Consider the following 24,979-nt stretch of genomic DNA (forward strand, 5'->3'; position numbering starts at 1 on the left):
TCGGTTTTCTGTTGGGCCAGTAATATGTTTCTTCTTTTTTTTTACTATAAACATCCATTCCAGCTGGGACAATCGGTGGCAGCAGGCGCTATTTACCGGAACTGGAACGATACCTAGTATTAGCATCGTAACGGATGCCTTGCCACCCATTCGTGACATCATCGGGTACGTTTTACATCGCACAAAACAGCAGACAGTTCTGCCTAAAGTTCTGAAGTTATACCCTGTTCTTCCCCACAGCACCATCGTCACCGCCCATTGGCACGTTACCACGTGATGGAGAAAACTTTACCGCGAAAAACTTTTCCCGCGCAATCGTGTACGGGTGAATCAATTCGTGAAGGAGACGACGTCACACGACGCTTGAGGTTGTGTTAAAATGAGCGGAGCACAAGGGAGCGGCTTTCGCCAACCGCCAACCGCCTCCTACTGCCGGTACTATGTAGAGCGAGCCTTCGACACAACTGACAGCAGCCACCCTAACAACTAGTGGGCGAAGGCCTGCTGCAAACGACGGGCGGATGGTATCGGGTTCGTCCTTTCGTGACGAGCCCACCGTGGGTGATTTCGTCCGTGGTGCCTACTATTTTTAGTATCCTGCCAAGCAACGTACAGCTCAGTCACCTCCGAACGTCGATCCTACACGGACACGGATCGCGCACCGAACCGCGCTAGTAGACATACTAACACACTATCACCGTTACCTGCCATTTATTGAGCTTTATAAGCAAAGCGCATCGAAAAGCGCACCATGTGTACACCATCCACACCACCTACTGTGTTCATTAGTTTAACCTACTTCGATTGAATTTAAACGGTGCGCGGGTTTTCGAGTGCGAAAGTGTTACAAATGTTTGGGGCAAACAGTTCAAACGTGTCTGATTAGGCAATGTTCTTTTGGAAACGCTAGAAAAGCCACGCTTCGGGACTGCCTGCTAGGAAAAAAGCGGAGGTTTGGCCAGACTCACACACACATACAGAGAGAGCGCGCGGAAGCGTTTTGCGTCCGCCGTCCCCATAGTAGGTAGTAGCTTTCTAGGCCATCAGTATACTAAGGTGTCACCCAAGTGATGATGTGTGCCCCCGCACATTTAACCGTGTTCCTCCGGGTTTTACAGGTGTGAATAAGGGAATCCGCGTCAGCTCCCAGTTTGCAGGCTGCCCCATTAAATCTGATAGTAAAACCGGTGACGTGCCGAACATCCTGGAACATGATCAATCGCAACTACAGCAGCAAACCGAAGCCGATCGTGCAGAAAGGTGCGAGCAATGAGGAAAGTGACGATACGAATGAGGACACGTCGTCCGGGACGGCTGAATCCGGTACCAGCTCGGACTCGGAGTCAGAGATGGACACAACCGAAACGTCCTTCTCGTCCAAGAGCACTACCGAGTGTGGTGGTGTCAGCAACTCCGGTGCACCGTGTAAACAGCTCCAGAGCCAGCAGGGATTGCTGCGGATGAACAATCGCAACTATGCGGTGTACTGTGGTGGAGATACGGATACGAAAAACTCCAAACATTTCTGCCATCATCATCATCACCATCACCATCATCACCACCATGGGGATGATGAGAGCAAGAAGGATGTAAAGTGAGTAATGATGGCACGCTTTCCCAATGCTTGCTTAGATACGTATTCTATTGTAGGATTCCTATCCGGTAGGGCTTGCTTTGATAGTGTACAAACGTAAACCGCTTTTTAGCGATTTGGTTCAGAATACACCAGAAACAACTGCTGGGGATGAAGAACGTCAGGCAAACAGAGTACGCCTTGACGAAAAACCGGAACAGGTACGCTTTCTTCAAAGGAGGCCACCATGCTAATCCATCAAATAGGGGGGAGAGTGCGGGTGGGTGAAAAGGAATCAAGGGGTGGCGTAAAGTTTGTTCCAGTTTTGTGAAACCCATTTCAAATGAATGAGCTTGAATTTTCCGGCATGATTGCAGACGAGTTGCAGCCGCAAGTGGGCTGTACAGGTCTTATCTGATAACTCCGTCGGCTTAGTGTAGACGAGGCTCAATAGGCAATGTTTAGACATTGTTCCTTTCCTTTCGAAACATCTCGCACAACTCAGGCATCGTCTGGATGGCATCGTCTAGCCGGTTGCAATTTGCGAGGGAAGCGCTCTCACATCCAAGAAAGTCCCTTTCCCTAGCTCTTTGCGGTGTAAAGAGTGGTCATAAAAATGGCGCTGCATTGCCCGACTGAGCGGTGTGTGGCCTAGTGGAGATTTAGGCGCTGAAGAGAAAACAAACGAAAGCTAACAACTAGATTGCATAAATCGATATACGTTGGAGTGGGCTGTCACGTACCAGCCACCACTATTCATCCCCCATTAGCCCCGATCCACACCCATCGTTGACGGTGGTGGCGCCTAGGCAACTCAAACTCTCTATATCCCGTCGTGAACGGTTGCGAACGGGCGGTTTGTTGATTATTTGTTGCTTCGGAACAGCCGCAGTCACCTGCACCCAATCCAAAGTCTAAAGGAAGACAACCGTTGCGCGAATGAAAAATACACACACACACAAACACACCCTGCTTCCTTGCGGGAATGTTCCTTTAGTGTACGCGAAGTTCACAACAAAAAGCAAAAAAAAAAGACACACAGACCCCAAAAACCCGGACAGGGGTACTAACTATTAATATCGAAGCGCGTTTATTTTTGGAGTCACCCGGAGAGGCATCCACTGAACCGTCTTTGCTTGTTCGCCTTAAAATAAGGACTCAATCCCCCACCCCCTCCCCGGTTGGTTCGTGCGGGTGAATCATTATTTTTGGAGCAAGTGAATCGGCGTTTCGAAAGTTTTCACTTCAGCCGCTGTTCCCGTTTTGCCCGCGCTCTTGGCATTGTTCAAAATTTGCGCCACCTAGTTCGGTTCGGTTTCGGCTACAACAAATTAGTTGTCCTCCTGTCTTCCTGTTAAAGCGAGCAGAGTGTTTGGGAGGGCTTTTTACGCGCGTTTTATTCATGGGAAGTGGTAACTATTTTTAGACTTGACGTTCGTAGCTTCCCTGGTTTATTTGCGACCAAAAACCAACTGCTGCATTGCGGCATACTACACTGTGGTACCATTAAAACCATTAAAATGATCTATAATTATTGATTTCCGTTAATTTCTTTTGATACTGTATGGGTTTACTAGTAGCTAACGTAGTTTGCGCACCTTCCTATTTCATAATACACAATGATTTGTGCATGTGTAATTGGGTTATAATGGGTATTGCCACCACGAATGTAACTATTTATGGCACCACATACGCATCTCTGCTCTGCAGCACCCACGTTTATAAATAGTTCAGCAGTCAGTTTATTACTCTTTTCTCAAAACCTCACTACTAAAAATTTTATTTTGAGCGACGTATCAGAAGTTTCAAAATTACCACTTAATAATGCGTAAGTCATTAAAAGTCGAACGCTAAAAACTAGTATTTGCATACTTTTAGGCGTTAGGTATAATCGTTGCGATACGTGCTATCCCACCTGCCAAAAGCTGCAATTATTATTTCTTATCACAGCCCCTAAAATTGTTGCTTTACAGTGGTTAATCAATCGAAATACTTACCGTAACTATCCATGTCCTTCTGCTCCTTCTCCTGTGCGTGTGACGTGTGTGATACAACTGTGTGTTTTTCCCTTTCTCTTTCCGTTAATCTGCTGTCTTTTGCAGCTGTTGTAGAAGTGCTCTCGACCAAAATACGCGCCTTGTACATAGACTCAAGAAATCGAAGAAAACGTAAGCGTCCTTTTAATTTTGCCACCTTTCGAACCTCATCTGTGTCATGCAGCAAAACATGCGTACCCATTTCCCCCTATCGGGACCATCATTACAATTACAGTCCACAGTTTCACGTTAGTGCGTCAAATGAAACACTTTTCACTCACTACCCTGCTGTCACATTGAAAGGCACACAAAAAACTCAAACAGAGAGAGAGAGAGAGAGGGAGACAGTACCGTGGCCATCTTGTACAAATGTACTAACAATAGTTATCCTTAGTACACTGGCAAGGAACATCTCGTACATTACGTACCATATCCTTCATGTACACTTAGATCATGTGCGATCGTTGAAACTGTTCTGCATTTAAGTCACCTTCTGCTTACCCTTATCAACAGACTACCGATCAGTATTTGCATACTCAACTGCCGCTACGACATCATAACGCGCGTCTGCAAGCGACTCGGCTATCGGTTAGTCAATGAGTCCGATCTCTGGAACGTGTGCTGGACGGATTCGTTCGTGGGTGTCGATTTCTGTCGCGATATGCGTCGCTTCCAGAAGGTAAACCACTTCCCGGGGATGTTCGAGATCTGCCGTAAGGATCTGTTGGCCCGCAATCTCAACCGTATGCTAAAGCTGTTCCCATTGGATTACCAGATTTTTCCCAAAACGTGGTGCTTTCCCGCCGAGTAAGTGTCAGCTAGGATAGTGTGATCCTTGGACAGGAGCCTTTGTTTTTAATTGCAAGATTGTTCTTTTTTGCCTCGGTTTTATTTCTTCCAGCTTGGGTGATGCGATAGCCTACAGTCGTACGCACCGGAGCAAGACGTTCATCCTGAAACCGGACCAAGGTTCACAGGGGAAAGGTATCTTTCTGACGAAAAACCTTAAGGAAATCAATCCGAAGGATCGTATGATCTGCCAGGTGTACATTACGAAACCGCTGCTGATCGATGGGTACAAGTTTGATTTGCGCGTGTACACATTGATCACGTCGACTGATCCGTTGCGAATCTTTGTGTACAACGAAGGTTTGGCTAGGTAAGTGTTCAGTGACCCTTAGACGAATCTTTTCTCTAACAGCCTTACCCATACTCTTTCTCTCTTCGATAGGTTTGCCACAAACAAGTACAAGGAGCCGTGCGTTACGAACGCTTCAAACACCTTCATGCACCTGACCAACTATTCCGTCAACAAGTACAGTAGGACCTTCTCGAATGACGATGAGGCCGGTTCGAAACGGCGTTTCTCCACGCTGAATCGGATCCTTACTGCCGAAGGGTATGATATCGCGGAGCTGTGGAGCAACATCGACGATGTGATAGTGAAGACGGTGATGAGTGCCTGGCCAATGCTGAAGCACACGTACACGGCCAGCTTTCCGACGCACGATATCATTCAGGCGTGTTTTGAAGTGCTTGGTTTTGACATTCTGATCGACCACAAGCTGAAACCGTACGTCCTTGAGGTGAACCATTCACCGTCGTTTCATACCGACGAAGCGATCGACAAAGAGATCAAGGAAGCGCTGATCGCCGATACCTTCGTTATGCTCAATCTGAACGGTGAGGTAAAGAAGCGTGTACTCGAGGAGGATAAGCGACGGATTCAGAATCGACTGTTGCAACGGCTGCGTGATTATTCCAAGCAAACCGGTGGTAGTAAGGATCAGCAGCAGAATCAGCAGCAGCAACAGCAACAACAGCAGGGACGTGATGGAAACGATCAGGACGAAGATCCGTACGGGGAGGATGGTATGGGTCCGTGGGCGGAACAGATCAACTGGGAGGAAACGCATCTCGGTGGCTATCGGCGTATTCTTCCTGCGCCCGGTGATCCCAACCGGTATCTGCAGTTCTTCATCGCCCAAAGCCAAGCGTCGGTGTACAATGAGACTGCTGCCAGTAAGCGACGAGAAGAGTGCGCCAAACAGCAACGGATCGAGCTAGAGGAACGTTTCCGACTGAACCAAGCTATTCTGCACAAGCACAATCCAAAGCTGCAGAAGGGTGGGATCGGAGCGGGTGAAGATGGTACGGGTGGTAACGGGGCTACCGGGCCTGGATCGTTGGCTGCCAAGAAGAAGATCCGCAAACGCAAGGTATCGAAGGTGACGAAGAAGCACGACGAGTTCACGCCGGACCAGATTGCGGACTACGAGGAACGGGAACGTATGGCGTTGCTTGGGCAACGTGATTTCTTAATACGCACCTGCGGGTTGGTGCAGAATGTAAGTGTTTTCTACAAGCATTTGAGAATTTATTATCTTGATGAATCTTTTGGGAAGAATCATTAGGAAGTCTCTGAAAATATCAATGAATCTTTGAAGATGATTCGTGGAATTAATAGATATTCCGAATCATTTATTTAGTTGAAATTTCCGTTGAAGATTCATTCGGATTCCTACATATCAGCCACGCAATACTAGAATTTAATAATTTTTTTTTTGGAATCCAACAGATATACATAAACTTTCATCGGAACAAGCTACTAACCGATTCCGATCGCCGCAAGTACAAGGAAACGTACGCAAAGTTAATCACCAACGATCATCTGCAGCAATCCGAGGCGTCTCCACTGTCCACCCATACGTTCTCCACCATTCACAGTACCAGTACCGTGGCAGGATCAACATCAACCGGCGGTTACGGATACAGTGGAAACACGAACAATACCACAACCTGTTTGCCAAGTCTCCAGAACGGCACCAGCATAGGTCCACATTCGGCGGCCCAGCAGCAACATCCGTCCCAGCAGCAGCAACAGCAACAGCAACATTCCTCGAATCAGCTACAGAAACTGCAAATCAAAAGTCTGGTCGCCATCAACGACGTTACCTCGTGGATGCAGTGCACGGAGGTACCGGTACAGAGCCGTCCACCGTTGCCGTATCTGCTCGCAACGCAACCGACCAACTATCGGAGCACCAAATCGACCATGGCCCGGCAGGTGACGAACGTGGTCAAGCGGCACAGCATGGAATCACGCCAATACTACACCTCGGACAAGCTCATCTAGTATTGACTCCGGCACGGCATTACCGGGCCGTGCGTTAGTAATAGCAGCAAAACTGCCTATTCAATCCTCTTCCTACTTGGACTGCTGATGGGCGATGTGTATTTGCCATTTTATTCAAAGCTCAGGTGCGATTTCGATGGTGAAACGTGCAAAAATTTTATAATTTTTAAATTCTGAAGGACACACAGTTGAATTTGCAGTAAAGAGGGTATACATCCCCTCTTTTTTGCTTCCGAATGTTTACGAGTGTTGTTTTTTTTTTTGCTGTCTCCGCTAAGTTATTCAATGGCTGAGAACGTTGGCAGAAGGAACCATTGCTAAAAAAACCCGTTTGATTAAAAATTTAATGTTTATTAATAATAAAGGAATAACAAATAATAATCATTAGCATCTATATGTACACGGTAAATTGAACAATCTTTTGTTTCGCTTTTCGGTTTGTTCTGTGTAATGGGATGTAAGTGTTTATGTTTTTGTTTTGTATGTGAGTTTTGTTTCATTTCTAGTCTCTCACTCTCACTTCCTATTGCTCCGTTTTTCGCTGTCTTGCTTTGTATATCCTTTTTTACTGTTTTGTTTGTGTTTTAAAAATAAATGTGGAAATAGATTTAAAAAAATAAATATTCCCAAAATCTCACAAGGACCGTACTATCCCGTCAGACAGGATTTAACATGACTATGTCCATGTTGCAGAGATATATATGAGTAAGGGAACTATGAATCAACTCCATAGTGCTTCATGGTGACAGGTTTTTCCAACTTTTTTTGACTCTATAGACATTTTTGTTCATGGCCATATCCTTACCATAGCTGATTGGTTTGTTTGTGAATTGAATTACCCTTACCAAAAATTGGGTTTAAGTCAGTAGGGGTACCACGAATGGTCCGTGTTTTTAAATGATTTTATACGGTTGACCTTCGTCACAATTTGTTACATAAAAAGTTTCACACAAGCTATGGCATGACTGGTTGGTAGCTTTTAGAACAACATGCAACGTAAGAGCACCAGGTTGTATGTAGCACCTAACAATTACAATTGCTCCCACACAAACTGAACGTAACCCTGACACATCACGGACATTCTGCCGATATCATCTCAGGTGCGTCGCCAAGAAAGAGAATTATGCAATGCATTCATTTTCATCACCTGCTGACTATACAGGCGTTAAGCACGCATCAACAAGCTCACACTGTTGATGGCGGCAGTAAAAAGGTTGGGGATCAATGCAATCAAACGCATCAACGGAAATGCACATCGACGGAAACTTTCAATCCTAGTAATGCTTAACATCCACACTCTGTCACCGTGTCTGTATCTCTCTCTCTCTTTCTCTTTCTATTATCACATTCATTGCTTTTCTTCAGCAATAATCAAAGCCTACTAATCCGGTCCGGTTAACCGTACTACTGTCCATTTCCGTTGACGTTATTTCATAACTTAGTAATCGCTGCCGTGTGCGTTTGTGTTTTGCGTTTGTTTGTTGATTGAAGTTGGCCATTTGAAGCACTGTTACAAAACTATTCCCGAGAGCAAAAGAAAAAAGGTAATGTTGTTTCACTGTTTTGCTACTAAACTCCGATAAGTAAGGCTGTAATCGTGTTGGTGTGAGTGTGTAGCTGTAGTGTGTCCTTGCCGTCTGTCAACATAACCGAAACAAATTTACGCGAGTTCAATTTACATACCCTTAGCTACGCTCGTTTCTTCCATCCTTGCTCAACGAGTCTGTCTTATCGTACACCCGAGCGTCATTTACATCTGTGCCTTGTACGAGACGAAGAAATATTTTAGAGTTCTCACATTCATTCGACATTTCTTAACCGCCACACACACACACCTCTTCCATGCACACGTCCCCTAACACACATTCATACCGTCCTTCATTCGTACATTTTACCCACTGTTTGTTTGCTGCTTTTTTGTTTTCTAGAGCGCAGACTGTTGCAATTTAAATAATTTAAATATTTTTGTTTTACTTAAACTTATCTGTTAAAACGTGTTTACTTTAATTTTAGTTCGTTTCTCACACACACACACACACGCGCGCACGAGTTCTGTGGCGCATACAGCTCGTGTGTGGGCTTTAACTACCATACTGTGTCCAGTGTGTCTCTGTGGTTCCTGGTTGCAGAGGTATCCACACACACACACACACACACACACACATACCTGTGAGTGCCGGAATGCAACATTCACATTGTATTTCCTCTTTCCCAAACCACCTGTGTCTTCATGTGCCCTCATTTGCATGCCTCACCTCATTTGCACTTCCGGGTTGGGTGCGCATTTAACTAACTTATCTGGGTGTGTGTGTGTGTGTTTCTCTCTCCCTTGTTGCTTTTGTTGTCTCTTTATCTTATCTCATTCCCTAAGCTGCTACATTAAATTATATGTATTAATGTATAATCATTATATAATATTTGCAATATATTTGAGAAGGCCATTTTTGATTTCATTTATTACTTTTACACACAAGCACGCGTCCCTCTTTTTCATCCGTTTTTTCTCTCTCTCTCTCTCGCTCTCTCTATCTTTCTTTACTACGTAAATCTCTTGGCTAGCGGTTTTGTTTCAACTAAAGCCCGGAGGTTCGCCCACGATTTATATACCTAATACAATATTTTTTTCCTTACTTCTTTCTCTGTACACTTTCCGGTAACACGCAACACAATCCAAATGCACGCCTGTGGGAGCATGGGTGGGCTACTATCGTTGTGATTCGATTCGTGTTTGTGTCTGTTTTAAATTGTCTTATCCATCCTGTTCTGTGTGTTTTGTTTTGTTTGTTTGTTTTTTGTTTATCTGTACAATTGTCAATCTCACTCAAAGCTAAAGGAGCTATAACGCGACCTAACGGGTTGTAACATTGAATTGGGGAGGATGTATGTGTTGTGTGGGCAAGTGTATCCTTCAAGCCATCTATAGGAGCATATGGCCATGCGTATTCAGCAGCAATTGTAGAGAACAGTATTCTCATCTGAAAGAACCATTCTTACACGGATGATTCAATCAAACGAAACGAGGACGAAACAAAAACAAAACCAAAGGACAAGCACACAAAGGGCATCTTCAATTGCTATCAAGCGAATAGCAAAAACAAACTGCTAACGATCGTTCTCTCCTTACCTTATCATTCAAATTAACTCTTAGCCTCGATCGTCGATCATCATGATCATCGTCAACTAATGAAAATCGAGGTTTCACAGTAAAACTTCATCAAGTAATATCTACAGAAATCTCACAAAAAAACATATGAATCGTCAATGCAAAAATCAATTGGGCTGATCTCCTAAATGGATCTGAATTCCTTCCTTAACTTCGCCTCCGAACTCCTAACGCCTTTAAGGTCCAGTCTTTAAAGATAGCACACTCAGCCTATACCCACACATCCTCATGCCAATCCACTCCACTTCGTTCGCCGTACACTCCTACCCCGTTACGCACCCCATCCCACACACACACGCGCACACTAAAATTTTGCTTTTCAAAAGCAAATGGCCCACCAACAACAATGGAGCGGGGACGCGCTTGTTTGCTCGCTGTTTGCAGCAACAACTGAAGTGTTGTATAGTGGCTGTGCAGTAGAGTTGACGTGGCTCAGGCCCTCCGCTGTGTGGTGCAGCGTCCGGTCGAGCTACGGGCTCGCTTCTACTACGGTTTAAACTTTACCAGCGGTATGTTTTTGGAGTTGAGACACTTGTCGCAGCACCATTCGGCGTACACTTCCGCATGTATTAGGTTGAAGGCCGCCTCCGTCAGTCCACTGCACGTTCTGCAAAGTAAGCGAAACAAGACACACACATATTAGTGGATATTGCCAATAGGGGAAAAAGAGGGTCTATACTTACCGATGAAACCAAAAATTGCATCCCGATTCACAAAGGATACCCTGATCATTATCGTGCACTTCTTTATGGCATCCTCCACAGGGGTAGATTGGCGGGGCGTTTGGGTTCTGCGGGTTGAATACCTTCGACTGGTCGGGTGGGTACAGTTTGCCGGACGTCACGGGCATCGGCTTCGGGCCAAACATACCCATATGGTGATGATGGTTTGGCCCGTTCGGACCGTTTCCCGGTGGCCCTAGTCCACCCATCGGTCCACCCATTGGTCCACCGCCCATTGGTCCACCTCCCATCGGACCGCCCGGTCCGCCACCGCCCCCCATCATGTGCGGCGATTGCATCGGACTGCCACCGACCATTCCACCACCGCCCATTCCTCCTCCACCCATATGGCCACCTCCCATCGGTCCTCCCATCGGTGGTCCACCCATCATACCACCCGGGCCCATACCACCTGGCCCACTGCCACCCATTCCGCCGCCATGCATTGGTGGCCTGTGTCCGCCACCCGCACCCGGTGGCATATTCGCGTGCGGTGGCATTATACCTCCTCCACCACCTCCTCCTCCTCCGCCACCACCCATATGATGGTGCATGTTGTTGGCGCCCATACCCGAGCCCATGTGCGGATTGCCGCCAGCCTGTTGATGATTGCCCGCGTGATGATGATGGTGATGTGCATGATGATTCATGCCACCCATTGAATTTGCCGGACCTCCACCGGGACCACCGGGGCCCATCATTCCTCCACCGCCCATGGGTCCACCCATGCTGTTACCCATCGGAGGAACACCGCCCGGGCCAACCATTTGGTTCATCTGCTGCTGCTGCTGTTGCTGGCCAGGACCGGGACCCGGGCCTCCACTGCCGGGGCCACCAGGATTGTGTTGAGCATGAGGTGACTGTTGGGGTAGTGGCAGTTGCTGATGCTGGCCGTGTGGCGGTGGATGAGGCTGTAGCGGTTGTGACTGTTGTGATGACTGACTGCCCGGTGGGCCACCCTGAGACGACGGCCCCTGGTTGCCACCGGGTTGATTGCTCGGACCTTGACTACTGTTCTGTTGCGGGCCACCCTGCGGTCCTTGTGGACCACCGCCCTGCTGCTGCTGCTGTTGATTCGCACCCATGGGTCCGAGTTGATGAGGTAATTGATTTAAGTTCCCTGATTGCTGATTTGTCATTGCACCATTCGGTAAGTTCATCCTACTATTACTACTGTTCATGCCGACCGCATTGTTACCGCCCGGTCCACCACTCATCACCACGTTTGGTGACGTCTGGCCAACGACGGTCACGTTCGCGGCGGACACCGGTTGCGGCGTTTGACTGTGGCCGGCCGAGTTGGGCCCGAGTGGCACATGGTTCGGTGGGCCATTTCCGAGCGGGCTGTTCATTGGTGGCCCCATCGGGCCATTGTTCATGTGACCGCCGCTAGTGTTCATCGGGCTGCCCAACATGCCGCCCCCGCCGGCGGCATGCGGCGAACCCATACCGGGCACGGAGTTCATTGGGCTACCGATGTTGCCGGCACTCAGTGGACTTCCCACGGATTTGCTGTTCATCTGCTGCTGCTGTTGCTGCTGTTGGCTCATCGGAGACATACCTCCCATCGGACCCATCGGCGACATGCTCTGGTTCATGGCACCACCCATCGGACTAAGGCCACCCATCTGCGCTCCCGGGCCCATGTTCGGACCCATCGGACTCATGCCACCGCGCTGCATCCCGTGCGGCATGCCACCCATCTGGCCCATCCCGGAGTTCATGTGCATGCCGGGATGATGGTGACCCATTGGGCTGCCCATACCCATCGGGCTCATGCCCCTCATCGGCGGTCCTTGTGGTCCACCCGGTCCAGGCCCGCCCATACCGGGCGGTCCGTGCGGTGGTCCTCCCGGGCCCATGCCCGGATGTGGCGAACCATGGCCCGGCCCGTGTGGTCCCATACCGTGAGGTCCCATACCGTGTGGTCCCATACCACCGCCGTGCGGTCCGCCCGGTCCACCCATCGGTCCGCCGTGCGGAGGCCCATGCGGATGACCTCCCATCGGGCCCGGACCCATATGGTGCGCTCCGCCGTGCATCGGTCCCATATGGTTCATCGGACCCATCGGACCACCGTGTCCCATGGCACCGCCACCAAGGTGACCCATCATACCGGGCCCTGGTCCGTGACCGCCACCGTGCGGATGACCCATATGGCCCATGTGCGAGGCAGGTGTTGGCGGTGGCGTATCATCGAACGGGTTCGATGCCACTATCGTGTCACCGTAACCGGTCGGTGGCGGTGGTAGCAGGTCCTGGGGCGATGGTGTCGGCGTCGGTTGCGACGTGACCGCATTCGAGTTCACGACGTTGGACGTTTTCCTTCGCTTTTTCGGATTGCTCGGTGCAGATATCGGCAGCTGGGGGGATTCCGAGGGCGATTTGAAATCTGGTGGACATAGTCCGGGTCCTGGTAGCCGATAAGACGCCATGCCCAGATTGTGTGTCATACTACTACTACTACTGCTACTAAACAGCTAAACAGGTCCCACGTGCTGCGCTTCGTCAGTGGTGCGCCGCTTTGGTGAAATGGATGTGTGTCCACGATTTTGTTCACACGAATGCGCTTAACCGGTATCTATGTCCACGCGCTTGTTAGCACTTTTCTTTGCGGATTTAAGCACCACAAACCCACCGTAACGGGAGACCATTTATCACACGCTGCTGCTTCATCGTAATTTACACGCATAGTCTTTTCGATCGATACGTTCACACGTTGCCTAATCGTTCAATAAACACGTCGCTCACTTGATCATATTTTCTTCCCGCACAGAACACGGCATTTTGTGCTGTTCTTAATCTCTTTCCTACATGTATTTTTCTTCGGTGCCAAGATACCCGCGTACATAGACCTCACCGACTAATCAACGCGACACAACACTACTGTCTAATGCTAATAATACGTTGTTGACTGTTTACCACACGTTACGTTATTATCTAAAATATTGCTCATATTTTGCTTCCGATGATTTTTTTTGTTGCTCTTACGAACTTCACATCCTATTTTCACCTTGTTTCCAACTGTTCAGTCCTTTCCCGGATAGCACCAGTGTGACCGTATGTCGAACCAGTATCCATTGACAACGAGCGCTTCCTTGGACCAACGTCCGATCATTTTTCTTCGGTGTAATGAGGTTCTGTACTTTTTTTCGTCACTGTTCAGCTATCAGTCCAGGCCAACACCACGTGCCGCATCGATCATTTCATGTGTTCTATATCGATCTTCGGCCACTGTTCGGTGGCACTCGGGTGAGAATCTGAAACAAATGAAACGAATGGAATTAATGTTAGCGATTTTGGAAAAAAGAGGAGCATATCTAATCAAACCCAGTGTCATTAATGCTAACTGCTACTTCCTGTCTAAAAAAATGTTTGCTTACGCGGCGCCATACGGAACCAATTCATGTCGAGTGAAATTGGCTTACTATGCAAAATTCTTCACCAAGATGCAAAGATGATAGATTATTGCAGGAAACGGTATATAGTATTACCATCATTCGGCAGAAATAATCGGTCTGTGACTCAGACGCACACACGAGAAGCTTGCCTATCAGCAAACGTTATCGAGGCCAATAAATGTACCGATTCAGCCGCTTTACGGGTTTTTTTTTGTACACTCAACATGGCACTGAGGAGGCTGCTGAGTAGTCGGCGAAATATAATTAAACAAATCAAAGAGAAATCGCCAACGTCGCCGCATACCCCTTGTGCTACAGCCGGGGTCTTTACAACCGGGGCCACCTATTGCTTATGGTTATTAGGGCTGCTAATAATCGGACGTTTGAAAACAAACTAGCGCACCGCGACCATGCGACTATTTTTTTCTCGGAGAAATCAAACCGTGTGCAGTATTGTTTCGCAGTTTGTCGACAAAACACACACGGGGCGCGGGCTAGGAAAGGTTCACACAAATCAACAAACAACACATACACACGCACACCCGCGCGCGTATCAAAAACCCTTCTGTCAAATGAATACGTGTGACATTCGGTCGAGCATGTGTGAGCGGGTGTGTGAGTGCGTATCGCGAGGAAACCCCTCCGATTAAACACTTCCTGATCTCGTACGCAATGGGAAGATATCCTTGAACAGATTTTTTTCTCCCCATTCTTCGGTGGGGTTTTACTCACGGTATACATACCGCGAGTTTTGCTGATTCTTGTCCAGCAGCGGCACACAACCGCGTTTATTCCATTGCTATATTTCAATCGTTTCAATCATTCACCACAACACAACACAACAATCATCTTCTCACAACGGACCCTCCTCCCGTCCATCGTTCTCACCCATTGTCGGCGTTGATAAAATTCCTCGTATTCGGTGCGTGGATGAACTTGAAAAATTGTACCAAAATCAAGCAAGGTGCCTGTTGTAATGATTCTTTTCGGAAATGTCAAAAGCTAACCTAACATTTCGTTCGCTGCTGCTGTCTCTCTGTACTACCTCCAAAAACAGAACGCGTAGATAGAGGCGCTACTCGTCTGCTCTCGGTCTACCAACGAAGATGCTCTTCCTTCCTGCTCTCGCACGCACACACGCGACCTCTGTCTCGTGTTTGTGAAAGTGAGACAATCACTTGCACGCTCCGCGTTGCTTTCTCACTCTCTACGGCTGTTTCACTATAGGCAGTGGAAAAACGGAACACGACGACGGTGTGAAGGAAATTATTATTGGCCATTTGTTACTGCTGGCCCTCCGCGCACTTTCGGTATTTTCTTTACCTCGTTCCCTACACGGCAGCTGCCAGGCCAACCACTCTTTTTTCCAACAGAACGATAGCCCCTTCCCTCTCGTGTTTTTTTTTTTGTTACCATTCACTTACAATTGCATCCTTCGATTATTCGGCCGCTGGAGAGATTGCCGGATTTTCCGGGATATATATTTTTTTTATGATTTCGTCAAATGTTGCGGGCGAGAGCAAATGATGCGCGTTTGACAAATCCTACACACTTCTTCTTCACCGACGATTGCTTCGCACACGCACGCACACAACCACAAGCACGAAAGGTGTATCGATGGGACAAAACACACGACGGCGGTCACTTCTTGAGCGCGGAGACCATATCACACAGGAGAAGGAAATTGTGTTCCAATTTTTTTCTTTAGATGTTCCGTTTTTTTCTTCTACAAATCAAATAATCACAACTGCAAACTGCCACACATCACGCGAACTTAATGCATTCCACCGCGGGTATCGAACTGGACGCGATTTGTCGCTCGATTTCCTTCCATCAAAACAATTACGGCTGCATGGGGTTCGTGGACGATGCCGGGGACCAGGAGTGGTAGGACGCACGACCGGGGTGGGGGGAAGAATGTTGACGGAACGCGTACCCTTATCCCGCTGATGATGCGTGCATGTGTATGGTTGGTGTCCGCTCGGAGGCACTCTGTTGCGTTCGTTGGGCAGGAAAAGCCGTTTTACAGGGATGCAAAGGCTGCCGCCAAAAAAAAGGATCACTCGCGCAGGATTGCTCACACAATGTAACACAGGAACGCAATATTTGTTCCTGCTCGTAATCGTCAAACCGTACACTTTTTCGCTTCACTTTGCTTTTCTGTTTCTATTTCGATTGCTTTTATCGAATAATCATCACTTCTGCTTCTTTGCACGTCGTTGTCGCGAGAGTCTCGTTTACGTTATGTTTTCTTCTTCGCGCTTCCTATTCGCCTGTCATGTTGACACCACTACATGCAAACCGATTGCTCGTGTTCACGCACACACACGCACACACAAACTTGCGCACCGAATAAGCCGCCGATGAATGGAACCCATCCGTCTCGTGCACAAGAGATGCCATGCACTATCTCGCACGCACGGGACAAACTGTACGATTTGCGAACGCTTATCAGCCACACCGCACCGTGCACTTCCCGTACTTACGCTCACTATTTCACGGCAGAAACCGGCACCAACGGTATAGCAGCCCTTTTTTTGTTAGGGACGCGCGTTTCGGGAGAAATCGTGATTTGCTGCACGACGGCGTTTTTGCTTTCGCTTTTTTGGACCTTCGCTGCTTCGTTGCACGGCACACCAACACTACCAGAGCCTACCTTTCTTGTTCACTTCTTTCACACAATCACTGATGCTTCTTCCTTTCCTTCCAATGGCAACCAGGCGCGGTCTCGCTCGCACATCCACACAGCACCGCACATGTCCGCACGTACGACACTCGTTCTAGTTTGTTCGGCAGAACTACGGCCAACCATTGCAGGGCACAACAATTTTATCCCCAAAACATTATGCGCGTAAAGGGGTCGCTTCGTCACGTACTATCCGTTCGTGTACTTTTGGCCGCACGGACACGGTTCTGGATGCGATTATTTTGATCCTCAAAATAACGCGACTACTTTTCGTTTTGGCTCTAATGTCAGAATGTCTCTTTCTTGCCTTCTTTCAACGCGTTGGTGTATGTGTGAGCCCGATTGTTGAATGCCTGTTACGAACACCAATCTGGCACATCATACTATGCCGTGTTTCCTAGTGATGTTTCCCGGTAATGCAAAGCATGGCAGGTCTTCGGACACGGATAGCGTTTAATTTTTAAAATACTACACATAAATAGGATGCTTGATGTACTTACGGTTCAAATCATACGAAACATGTATCTGATGACGATTCGATAACCAAAACTATCTTCTTTTGGTCGTGTTCTTCTTCTTTCTTATAAAGTCAAGGGATTATGGATACGCACATTTCATGTCTTACTACAGCTATACGAGGGCGTGAAGGGTGCTAATAGTAACTGGTTTTATCATTTTACTCGGTGTATATCGCATAATTGTAAGCGCGGTAAGAATTTTGGGTGGAAAAATATTTTATTTCATCGATTTGTTTTGGAAAACCGTCGTGTTGATTTTGACAGTACGCATGTCAGCTGATGTTTACACTAGCACGTTCAATGCTGCAGATCACCTTGGCACAGGGTGGCTATCCATCAAGTAAAATAAAAAAATATCATTCTGAAATTGTTTAAATGTTTACAGCTATTTGAGAAACAATATTTTTACGAAACATTTCTATCAGATCATCTCTCTTCGATTAGTTCTAAGAATTCTATTGAACATTATCAGGAAAGATGACATGGCCACATTCTTATGAAAATTACCTCCTCGTCAGGGTTGCGCATGATGCTCAATTTTTTAAATGACCTAAACCGATCATGAATATACAATTGGCACCTCGTGATAGTGTTTCCAGCCAACAAAAATATCCACAATATAATGTTTTCTGTTTTATTTAACTTCGGCTTGTATCTACTACGGCAATGAAATACATAGTACAACGGGGCGCTTTTAAAACTGACCAAATTAATACTACACATCGATTAGATGAACGATTCACACAACACATGAATGTCGCATAAACATTAAACATACAGTAACTCCTTCCCGTTTCCAGTAAACATGCATAATAACTAGGTTTGGATTTAACATAACATTTCCTGTTCCACGCACCAACACTTGCACCACGTGTCCACAATCTCCTGTACAAGAGAATCTCAATTTGTCCTACAAAGTCTGCTCGATGACTCCATGCCTTTCTTTATACTTTTCCGTTTCGTTCGCAGTAAACGTCCATTCTTTGATTGGTTCTGCGTTGAGTTTGCTGAAACATTACATTAAGCCAGATATAAGTCATGGGATGAATAATACACTTAATCTGCAAACACTTACTCATTTTCTCCCTTCAACGAAAATTCGTTTTGTCGTACCTCCTCCGGTAGCAGCCAGTGAACGAGTGGGGAAATCAGCTTCGGTCGGAAGTTTCGCATATCCTGCGATCCGGTGAAGTAGCTAACAGGAATTCCTACCAGAAACACCAGAAACGTGCCCACCGTCGAGTACCAGACGAAGGAAATATTGTAGATGGAGAATTCGGACTCCTCCTGTGGTGCCACGAACGAAGGAAAATCGTTTGCCGTAACGTTAAACCCGTACTCGTAGCATCCCTCGACGCTGGTAGCTTTTGGCGGGTAGACGATCGCCTTGTTACTGATCGCCATTTGTGCTCCCGCAATGATCCAAGACATCACGATCACACTCGATGCAGAGCCCCAAAGTGCGCCATGTTTGTTGGCCCACGGCCATAGCATACCGAGACAGAATATTCCCATTACGGCACCCTGCGTAACGCTGGCGATCGTAACGACCATTTGCAGTATGTGCCCGAACTGCTCCACGATCAATCCCATGGCAATACAGTAAATGCCACTAACGAAGATCAGCATCTTCATGGTCCTATTCGCCGAAGCGTCGGTGTGTTTAAACAACTTAAACGGTCGAATGTAGTCCTCGTAAATTAAACCCGCCAGGGAGTTGAGGTTGGCAGACATCGTGCTGAAATTTCAATGGAATGCATCAATTCCCTTCTTTTTTTTCTACTATCATCTTATGCTCACCTTAATCCTGCACTAAACACACACGAGATGAACACTCCCGGCATACCTTTCAGGTTACCCACGACGTCCTGTACGAAGAAGGGCAGTAACTTGTCGGCCTTCTGCACTAGGCCAACCTTTATCGGATCGCAGTCGAAATATTTGGCAAAGATTACAATGCCGGTAAAGCAGTTGAGCGTCATGATGATGATGAAACCCACGCAAAAGATCCACAAAGCCGTCCGTGCATGGTGCATGCTCGGTACGGACACGATACGTTGCACGCAGCTTTGACTAAGCCCTAGGTAACCGGTCCACAGGAACAGATTGCCCACGCTGGCTGTCCAGAACGTTTGACGCGTCGTCGTATCCAGTGTCATGCTGCAGAGTCAAACGAGGCGTTACACGTGAGCGAGCTACTCAATTTAAAATGCCTTTTTTGTACTTCGTACTTACTCAAAAATTTCCAACCGATCACCGGCTGCAGCCCGGTCATACACCTCGGACAATCCACCGATCTTTGCCACACCAATGACCACCACCAGAAAACAGGACACAAACATAATCATCCCTTGCACAACATCCGTCCACACGACCGCCTTAATGCCACCGAGCATTGTGTAGAAAATGCAAACACCGCAGACGATCCCATTGATCAGGTGGATGTTGATGCCGGTGACTTGTGAAAAGGCCAGCGCGGGTATGAAGATGAAAATCGGCAGTATCAGGTAGATGTTTAGTACGTACGTAAACGTTACGAACTTTTTCACTGCCGGGCTAAAGCGATCCTCCAGATATTGGTAGCAGTTCGTGATGTGATTGTTGTAGAACACCGGCACGAAGATGTAGTTGATGATCATCGTGATGAGTATCATCGTCGGTGCAATGATCCAGTATTGCGCACCGTAAGAGTACATTTCCGCCGGAACTGACATTATAGATACGCCCGACAGTTGGCTGCAAAGTGGGAAAGGAACATTGTGTAAGCTACCAGACATTCTCTATTCACTAAAAAGGGTGATAGGGCAGTGAAATTGGGCAGGAAATTAACTCGGTGTTAATGTCGTAAACTGTCCATCAAAGATTTATGGCTCCAATCGTTGAATTAGAAAGCACCAAAGAGCACTAAATGTCGCCAACATAGTCGTTGGAAGTTACAATTATCTTTTTTGTGTGCAAGCGAGGTAACAAAAAAAATTCTGTCTCATTTTAATCAAGCGTGCAACCAATTCGGAAGAAATGGCCACTTCAACAATTTAAAACTATCACAAAAAGTACACTACGTGACCCGCACGTTAGAAATGAGTAAGTAATTTAAAAAAAACCATAAGACACGCTTCAAAAGTTTCCTATTCACCAAACAAAAAGCACTTATCACTATCATCCATGGCATATAATCTTCATGAATGGCGGTTTGTTGTAGCAGCAAAACAAAAAATCTAATAAACACGCGTGTAGTAGCCGAATCTTGTTAAACATGTTGCAGATTGGGCACACTTTCTAGTTCATAGACACTTCTATCAGCGAGGAAGGAAAGATGAATTGCAACAGTGAATTTAAATCGGGAATTTTAATGATGCGAATCGTCAAGAAGCACTGCAACGGGAGTAGTAATGATACTCTGGCCAAAGGAGATTGTTGGGTTCACTAGACAAAACCGCCAATTTCGCTGCAAATCACACCACAAGATTTACAAATCCGACGATCGATTATCGCATCGACCACCACCTACCTTGCAATCAGCGATATCGCAATCGGGAACGTTTTCATCTTTCGCCCACCGAGCAGATACTCTTCTGTAGTTTGATTTTTCTTCTTCTGGAAAAAGCCAAAGTACACACCGATGGCCGTCGAAATTCCGAGCATGATCGTAAACACCGTGTAGTCTTCGACCGAGAACTGGCCCTGCGGATTGGCCGTGATTGATTTCGCCATTTCGCCACACCAAGTACAAGTGGCAAATTTGATAATGGACGAAAATCCTTCTGGTTCCTGGGTCCCCTCCGAAATGTTCGCACCGACCGACTGGTACGCCGGAACAATCAAGACTGATCGTCTTGCCCGATAGAACGTCACCCCCAAACGGGTACGGATGCGTCCGTCAAAACCGATACAGTGACCAACGGGACGCTCTCTTCGTCGAATTTGCCGATAAGGATTTGATTTGTGGTACACGTTTTTGCTCCCTAGCCTTGGGTGGTAGTACCCTTGTTATTTGTCATTCTCACAATGTTGGGCTACAAATGTTTTGCCGCCTAATAAACAATCACTACTCTCGTCCACTATGTACGGGCTTTGTCACACACGATGATGATAGTGGCTGTGATAGTGAGAATCCAATTTTTTTCTCTCTCTCCTTTCTAGTGCTGTTGGCACTATTGTCATTTACGATCTTACCAGTAATCCGTCGTAATCACCGTTCTGAAGATGTAGGAACACCCCAGTGTTAGCAGGTGCTTCTCGAAGGGTTCGCCGATGGAAATTCCTGTGCGCACTGCTACCGCTGAGAGGCTTGTCGGTCACTTTTTACGACCAAGCGTGCACATTACCCTCAAGAACTGTATAAACCGGGATGGTCGGCGATGAGTCATAACCTGTCTATTGCCGCTGAACAGTTTACAAATGGCACGATCTTCTTCTGCCTTCACGTAACCGTACGCTTGCTGATAGTGTGCAAGTTTATCTGCGTACGAGAGCCAGATTTTGCGTGTCCACAACGGCAGCTCGTCGAGATAGTAATCTGGTTCCCGTAATCTCCTTCGAACCAATCACCAATTTGACTGATCGGTGAGCGATTGAAGCCACAACTGCTAAAGCTACCGACAATTGATCTCAATTAAAATGCACCGTATGTGTGTGTGTGTGTCGAGATTCTCAGGCGCCTTTCCCTGTGGTCCAGTTTCGGTGGGTCTTCCGTTTAATTACAATTCCCCATCGATCGGACGGTGAGTACGGTGGGATGCAATCTAAAACTGTTGGCTGCGGTTACATTCGGGGACACAGAGAGACACGGCCCTTTTTTATACATCTATTTTATATCCATAGAAAAGCCCAACGAAAGTGCCTGTGTGTGTCCCAGTTTTAACGCAGGACCGCAGGATACACGTACACGGCTTGCGGTTTCTGCTACTACAGATCCAACGATATTTAATACACTTACAGATCGTTGATCACTCTCTTTTATGATGCAGGTGTAGGTGAACACTTACTGGTTTTACAACAGAACCATCGGTTCGTTTACGACCCAGAACAACACGTGGTGACAATCGGACCAATACTGGCCGAATACTTCTTATTTCACTGGCAAGTGCTCTTGTCATGGTGGCGTCACGCAATAAGCGTCTTTAGATGAGAGTGATTTAGTGTAAATGGTCCTCAAATGGTCTCTCCGCCCCGGGGGAAAAGTGTTTAATTGGGCCTGGGAGCTATGTTGAGTATTCTGTTTCAAGCCCTTTATTTTAGCTCTATATAATTTATTGCGATTAGCTTGCTGTGAGCGTGAAATAAATGAGGGTGGTTTTTTTCCTAGTAAATAATTTAGAATTTCTATAGAAAATTGTTGTAAAATTACTATGCATAGTTAAAGCATAGTTATGTAAAAAAAGTTCTTAGAAGCTATTAAAATTAAAAATAATTAATTATATTTCAAGCCTAAAGCAATTTAGGGCATTTTATGCACATTGGATTCAGCTAGTTCGAAACCCTGCTGTAATGGATATCAGTCAAAACGGACAATAACCCGTCAGTCACACAACACAACGATATGTGTGACCTCATCAACCGCAGGCACGAAATGGAAGCTAACTCCGGTTCCGACGACCGGTGTATGGCTTCGTGTATCGCTTACTACGGCCGTCTGCCGTATGTCAAACCATTACCCGTTCTGTACTGTACTCTTGCACATCAATCGTTCAAAGGTAAGCTACCGGGCCTGTATCCTTTCTCAGGAAATATCCGACAGTACCAAATCCATATAGAGTCCCAGTCTGTCAGGCATATTCTCGATTGCCCGATCGTAGATAGATAACACCGTTCATCACGTCTATCATAACGATTGTTCGATGGTGGTCGATTGTTTTATGTTTACTCCGCGTCTAGCAGTTTACCTGCGAATAAGAGTACAGACCAAACATTACATGAAATCATTTCCTCTCAAAACAACAATCAGACGTTCCCTCCCCTTGTGGTGATCTCTATCTTGACCCTGTTTTTGCTATGCGAACCAATGGTGGGGCTACCGTATCAATTCTGCATCCGAATTATTGACACGTTTGGTGATTGTGTTTGTTCTTTTTGGTTTGTTTCCCGCAGGAACTTTGGGATGGAAGTGATTTGTGAAAAATCTCACAACACAGACAGTTATTGATAAGCGTATGCTACATTTCATGCATCGTTGCACATTGCAGCTGCACCCAGTGAAGCGTTACATTTGAGCAGCTACTGAGCGTTATACGGGCTAATTGATATGAGTACGTATTAAGTTACTCTTAGTTTTGTGTGAGGAATAACGACCTCTAAGGTCATGCCGGCTATTTCTGGGTTACTAGACTTATTTTTAGCATGTAGCCGGATAATCAATCCTTGTTACGGATGGGATTTGATGTCAGGTTCTGTCATGTAGAACGCTAAATAAATAAATTATAATTTTAAGAACAACTCATACACGGCATTAAGCGCAAAAGTTTACGTGAATCCAGTCTTGCAATGGTAATATTACCAACATGAAATGATGCCTTCCAAGTTCGGTACATTAGTCTACGGATTAAAACTGTGCGCCTGTGTGTGTTATCAATTTTTCTTCACGCATTCTATTTACAATCGATTCGTTTTCGAGCGAGCTCATTAAAAACGACTTACGAGCTTCCTCAATGTAAACTTTTTTGTCATAGGTCGTCCGAAATCTTGTCCCGGCTCGTAACAGAAATTGGCAGCGATCGTTAATTTGCGTGGAAGGCTCATGGGAAAACCATCTCCTGAGCATGTTTGGCGTCCGTCAACAGCTTCTCTTATCAATGATGGGAGCAATAGCAATAGTTAGGGAAACTAGAATGATGAATTGAAAAGTATCGTGAATAAATGCTGAGAGTGGACATGTTTGGTTGCTTTTTAATCTCTCTTCAATTGCGATCACCGTAGAACGTGTTAAGAAGCTTTATTTCTAAGGGTTTTTAGAATTTAAATCAACAAAATTTATAGTGCTTTTTTGGCGAAGTGATCATTCATGATGAAACTGCACACCATGAAGTATGTAATAGACACTTTGAGGTACCCACCGATCATCCATTGCACAATTAATTACGTCCGGAACAACTGACGCAATCATTCCACTTTGGTCTTACCGGCCAGCCATTGAATTACCGGAAGCGATCAAGCTAGTGTCCTTATCGCAAACCCTTGGACACTCGATGAGTCGGTGAATTGAATCGAATGTCGTTACCAATTAGTGCGTTACGCCAAATCAGGCCCACCGTCGGTGCTTTACCATCGATTCAGATGTGATCACCCCAGACAGTGTGGAACAGGCCGGATTAAACCACAGCACAATCGGGTTAATGAAGACACACCCAGCGCTGTACCGAAAAGAAAAATAAACAAAACAAAAAGCGTTGAGTGTTGATGTTTTATTTTACTTCCATTTTCGTTCCATGTGCCGTAAACCATTTATGCAAATGAATTGGAATGCCGAAATGATGAAAGTGTTGTCCCTCGTCGCGTCTAATAATCGTGGTGGTGGCATCTTCGTACGGAACCTACCTCAATCGGTTCGTGCAGCCATACGCCACCAATCAACCCGGCAGCCGTTTGCTTTGGGCGCACGAGTGGGCATCACTTAATTTACACATCCTTTCATAAAAGTTTACAGCTTGGTTTGATGACCGGGCAAACATGTTGCCTGGCGTTTTTGGGAAGCTGCACCTGCTGAAAGTGATTATTAGGGTGGCTGCTTTTCGGTGACCAAAATGTC

The 24,979-nt window shown here is 46.5% G+C and overlaps 3 protein-coding genes across 11 annotated transcripts; 1 reads left to right on the forward strand and 2 right to left on the reverse strand.

The window, feature by feature from the left end:
* Positions 1-591: 591 nt before the first annotated feature.
* On the forward strand, positions 592-7,285 carry LOC125764017 (tubulin polyglutamylase TTLL13-like). 4 transcript variants are annotated; one of them, XM_049427778.1, is made up of 7 exons: positions 592-1,024; positions 1,119-1,594; positions 3,676-3,741; positions 4,123-4,416; positions 4,511-4,768; positions 4,841-5,957; positions 6,188-7,285. In XM_049427778.1, exons 2-7 carry the CDS (start codon positions 1,212-1,214, stop codon positions 6,743-6,745), a joined length of 2,676 nt encoding a protein of 891 aa, XP_049283735.1. In that variant the 5' UTR covers positions 592-1,024; positions 1,119-1,211; the 3' UTR covers positions 6,746-7,285. The 4 variants fall into 4 exon arrangements, with proteins under 4 accessions (XP_049283735.1, XP_049283734.1, XP_049283733.1 ...); XM_049427777.1 differs by having other exon boundaries at positions 592-1,020; XM_049427776.1 differs by having other exon boundaries at positions 592-1,594.
* A 1,888-nt stretch (positions 7,286-9,173) lies between these two features.
* Positions 9,174-17,751, reverse strand: LOC125764018 (protein pygopus-like). 6 transcript variants are annotated; one of them, XM_049427782.1, is made up of 3 exons: positions 17,218-17,751; positions 10,592-13,890; positions 9,174-10,515 (listed from the first exon to the last, which is right to left on the reverse strand). In XM_049427782.1, the coding sequence occupies exons 2-3, from the start codon at positions 13,081-13,083 to the stop codon at positions 10,395-10,397; spliced, it is 2,613 nt and encodes an 870-aa protein (XP_049283739.1). In that variant the 5' UTR covers positions 13,084-13,890; positions 17,218-17,751; the 3' UTR covers positions 9,174-10,394. The 6 variants fall into 6 exon arrangements, with proteins under 6 accessions (XP_049283739.1, XP_049283742.1, XP_049283737.1 ...); XM_049427785.1 differs by lacking the exon at positions 17,218-17,751 and adding an exon at positions 16,518-17,205; XM_049427780.1 differs by lacking the exon at positions 17,218-17,751 and adding an exon at positions 15,456-16,511.
* A 92-nt stretch (positions 17,752-17,843) lies between these two features.
* LOC125764020 (sodium-coupled monocarboxylate transporter 2-like) lies at positions 17,844-22,303 on the reverse strand. Its single transcript, XM_049427786.1, has 5 exons — positions 20,747-22,303; positions 19,471-19,971; positions 19,036-19,395; positions 18,311-18,973; positions 17,844-18,242 (listed from the first exon to the last, which is right to left on the reverse strand). The coding sequence occupies exons 1-5, from the start codon at positions 20,947-20,949 to the stop codon at positions 18,146-18,148; spliced, it is 1,824 nt and encodes a 607-aa protein (XP_049283743.1). The 5' UTR covers positions 20,950-22,303; the 3' UTR covers positions 17,844-18,145.
* Between the last annotated feature and the right edge of the window lie 2,676 nt (positions 22,304-24,979).

Source organism: Anopheles funestus, chromosome 2RL, assembly GCF_943734845.2.
Source record: "Anopheles funestus chromosome 2RL, idAnoFuneDA-416_04, whole genome shotgun sequence".
Classification (NCBI taxonomy): Eukaryota; Metazoa; Arthropoda; class Insecta; order Diptera; family Culicidae; genus Anopheles; species Anopheles funestus.

What these genes read in the sequence shown, in the direction of transcription:
- LOC125764020 (XM_049427786.1), bottom strand. Translation starts at nt 20,949, where the DNA reads ATGGCGAAATCAATCACGGCCAATCCGCAGGGCCAGTTCTCGGTCGAA. An exon ending in GCGATATCGCTGATTGCAAG is followed by an intron (nt 19,972 to 20,746) that starts GTAGGTGGTGGT and finishes CCCACTTTGCAG; the next exon opens with CCAACTGTCGGGCGTATCTA. An exon ending in GATCGGTTGGAAATTTTTGA is followed by an intron (nt 19,396 to 19,470) that starts GTAAGTACGAAG and finishes TTGACTCTGCAG; the next exon opens with CATGACACTGGATACGACGA.
- LOC125764018 (XM_049427782.1), bottom strand. Translation starts at nt 13,083, where the DNA reads ATGACACACAATCTGGGCATGGCGTCTTATCGGCTACCAGGACCCGGA. An exon ending in TGCAATTTTTGGTTTCATCG is followed by an intron (nt 10,516 to 10,591) that starts GTAAGTATAGAC and finishes CTTACTTTGCAG; the next exon opens with AACGTGCAGTGGACTGACGG.
- LOC125764017 (XM_049427776.1), top strand. Translation starts at nt 1,212, where the DNA reads ATGATCAATCGCAACTACAGCAGCAAACCGAAGCCGATCGTGCAGAAA. An exon ending in GAGAGCAAGAAGGATGTAAA is followed by an intron (nt 1,595 to 3,675) that starts GTGAGTAATGAT and finishes TGTCTTTTGCAG; the next exon opens with CTGTTGTAGAAGTGCTCTCG. An exon ending in CTCAAGAAATCGAAGAAAAC is followed by an intron (nt 3,742 to 4,122) that starts GTAAGCGTCCTT and finishes CCTTATCAACAG; the next exon opens with ACTACCGATCAGTATTTGCA.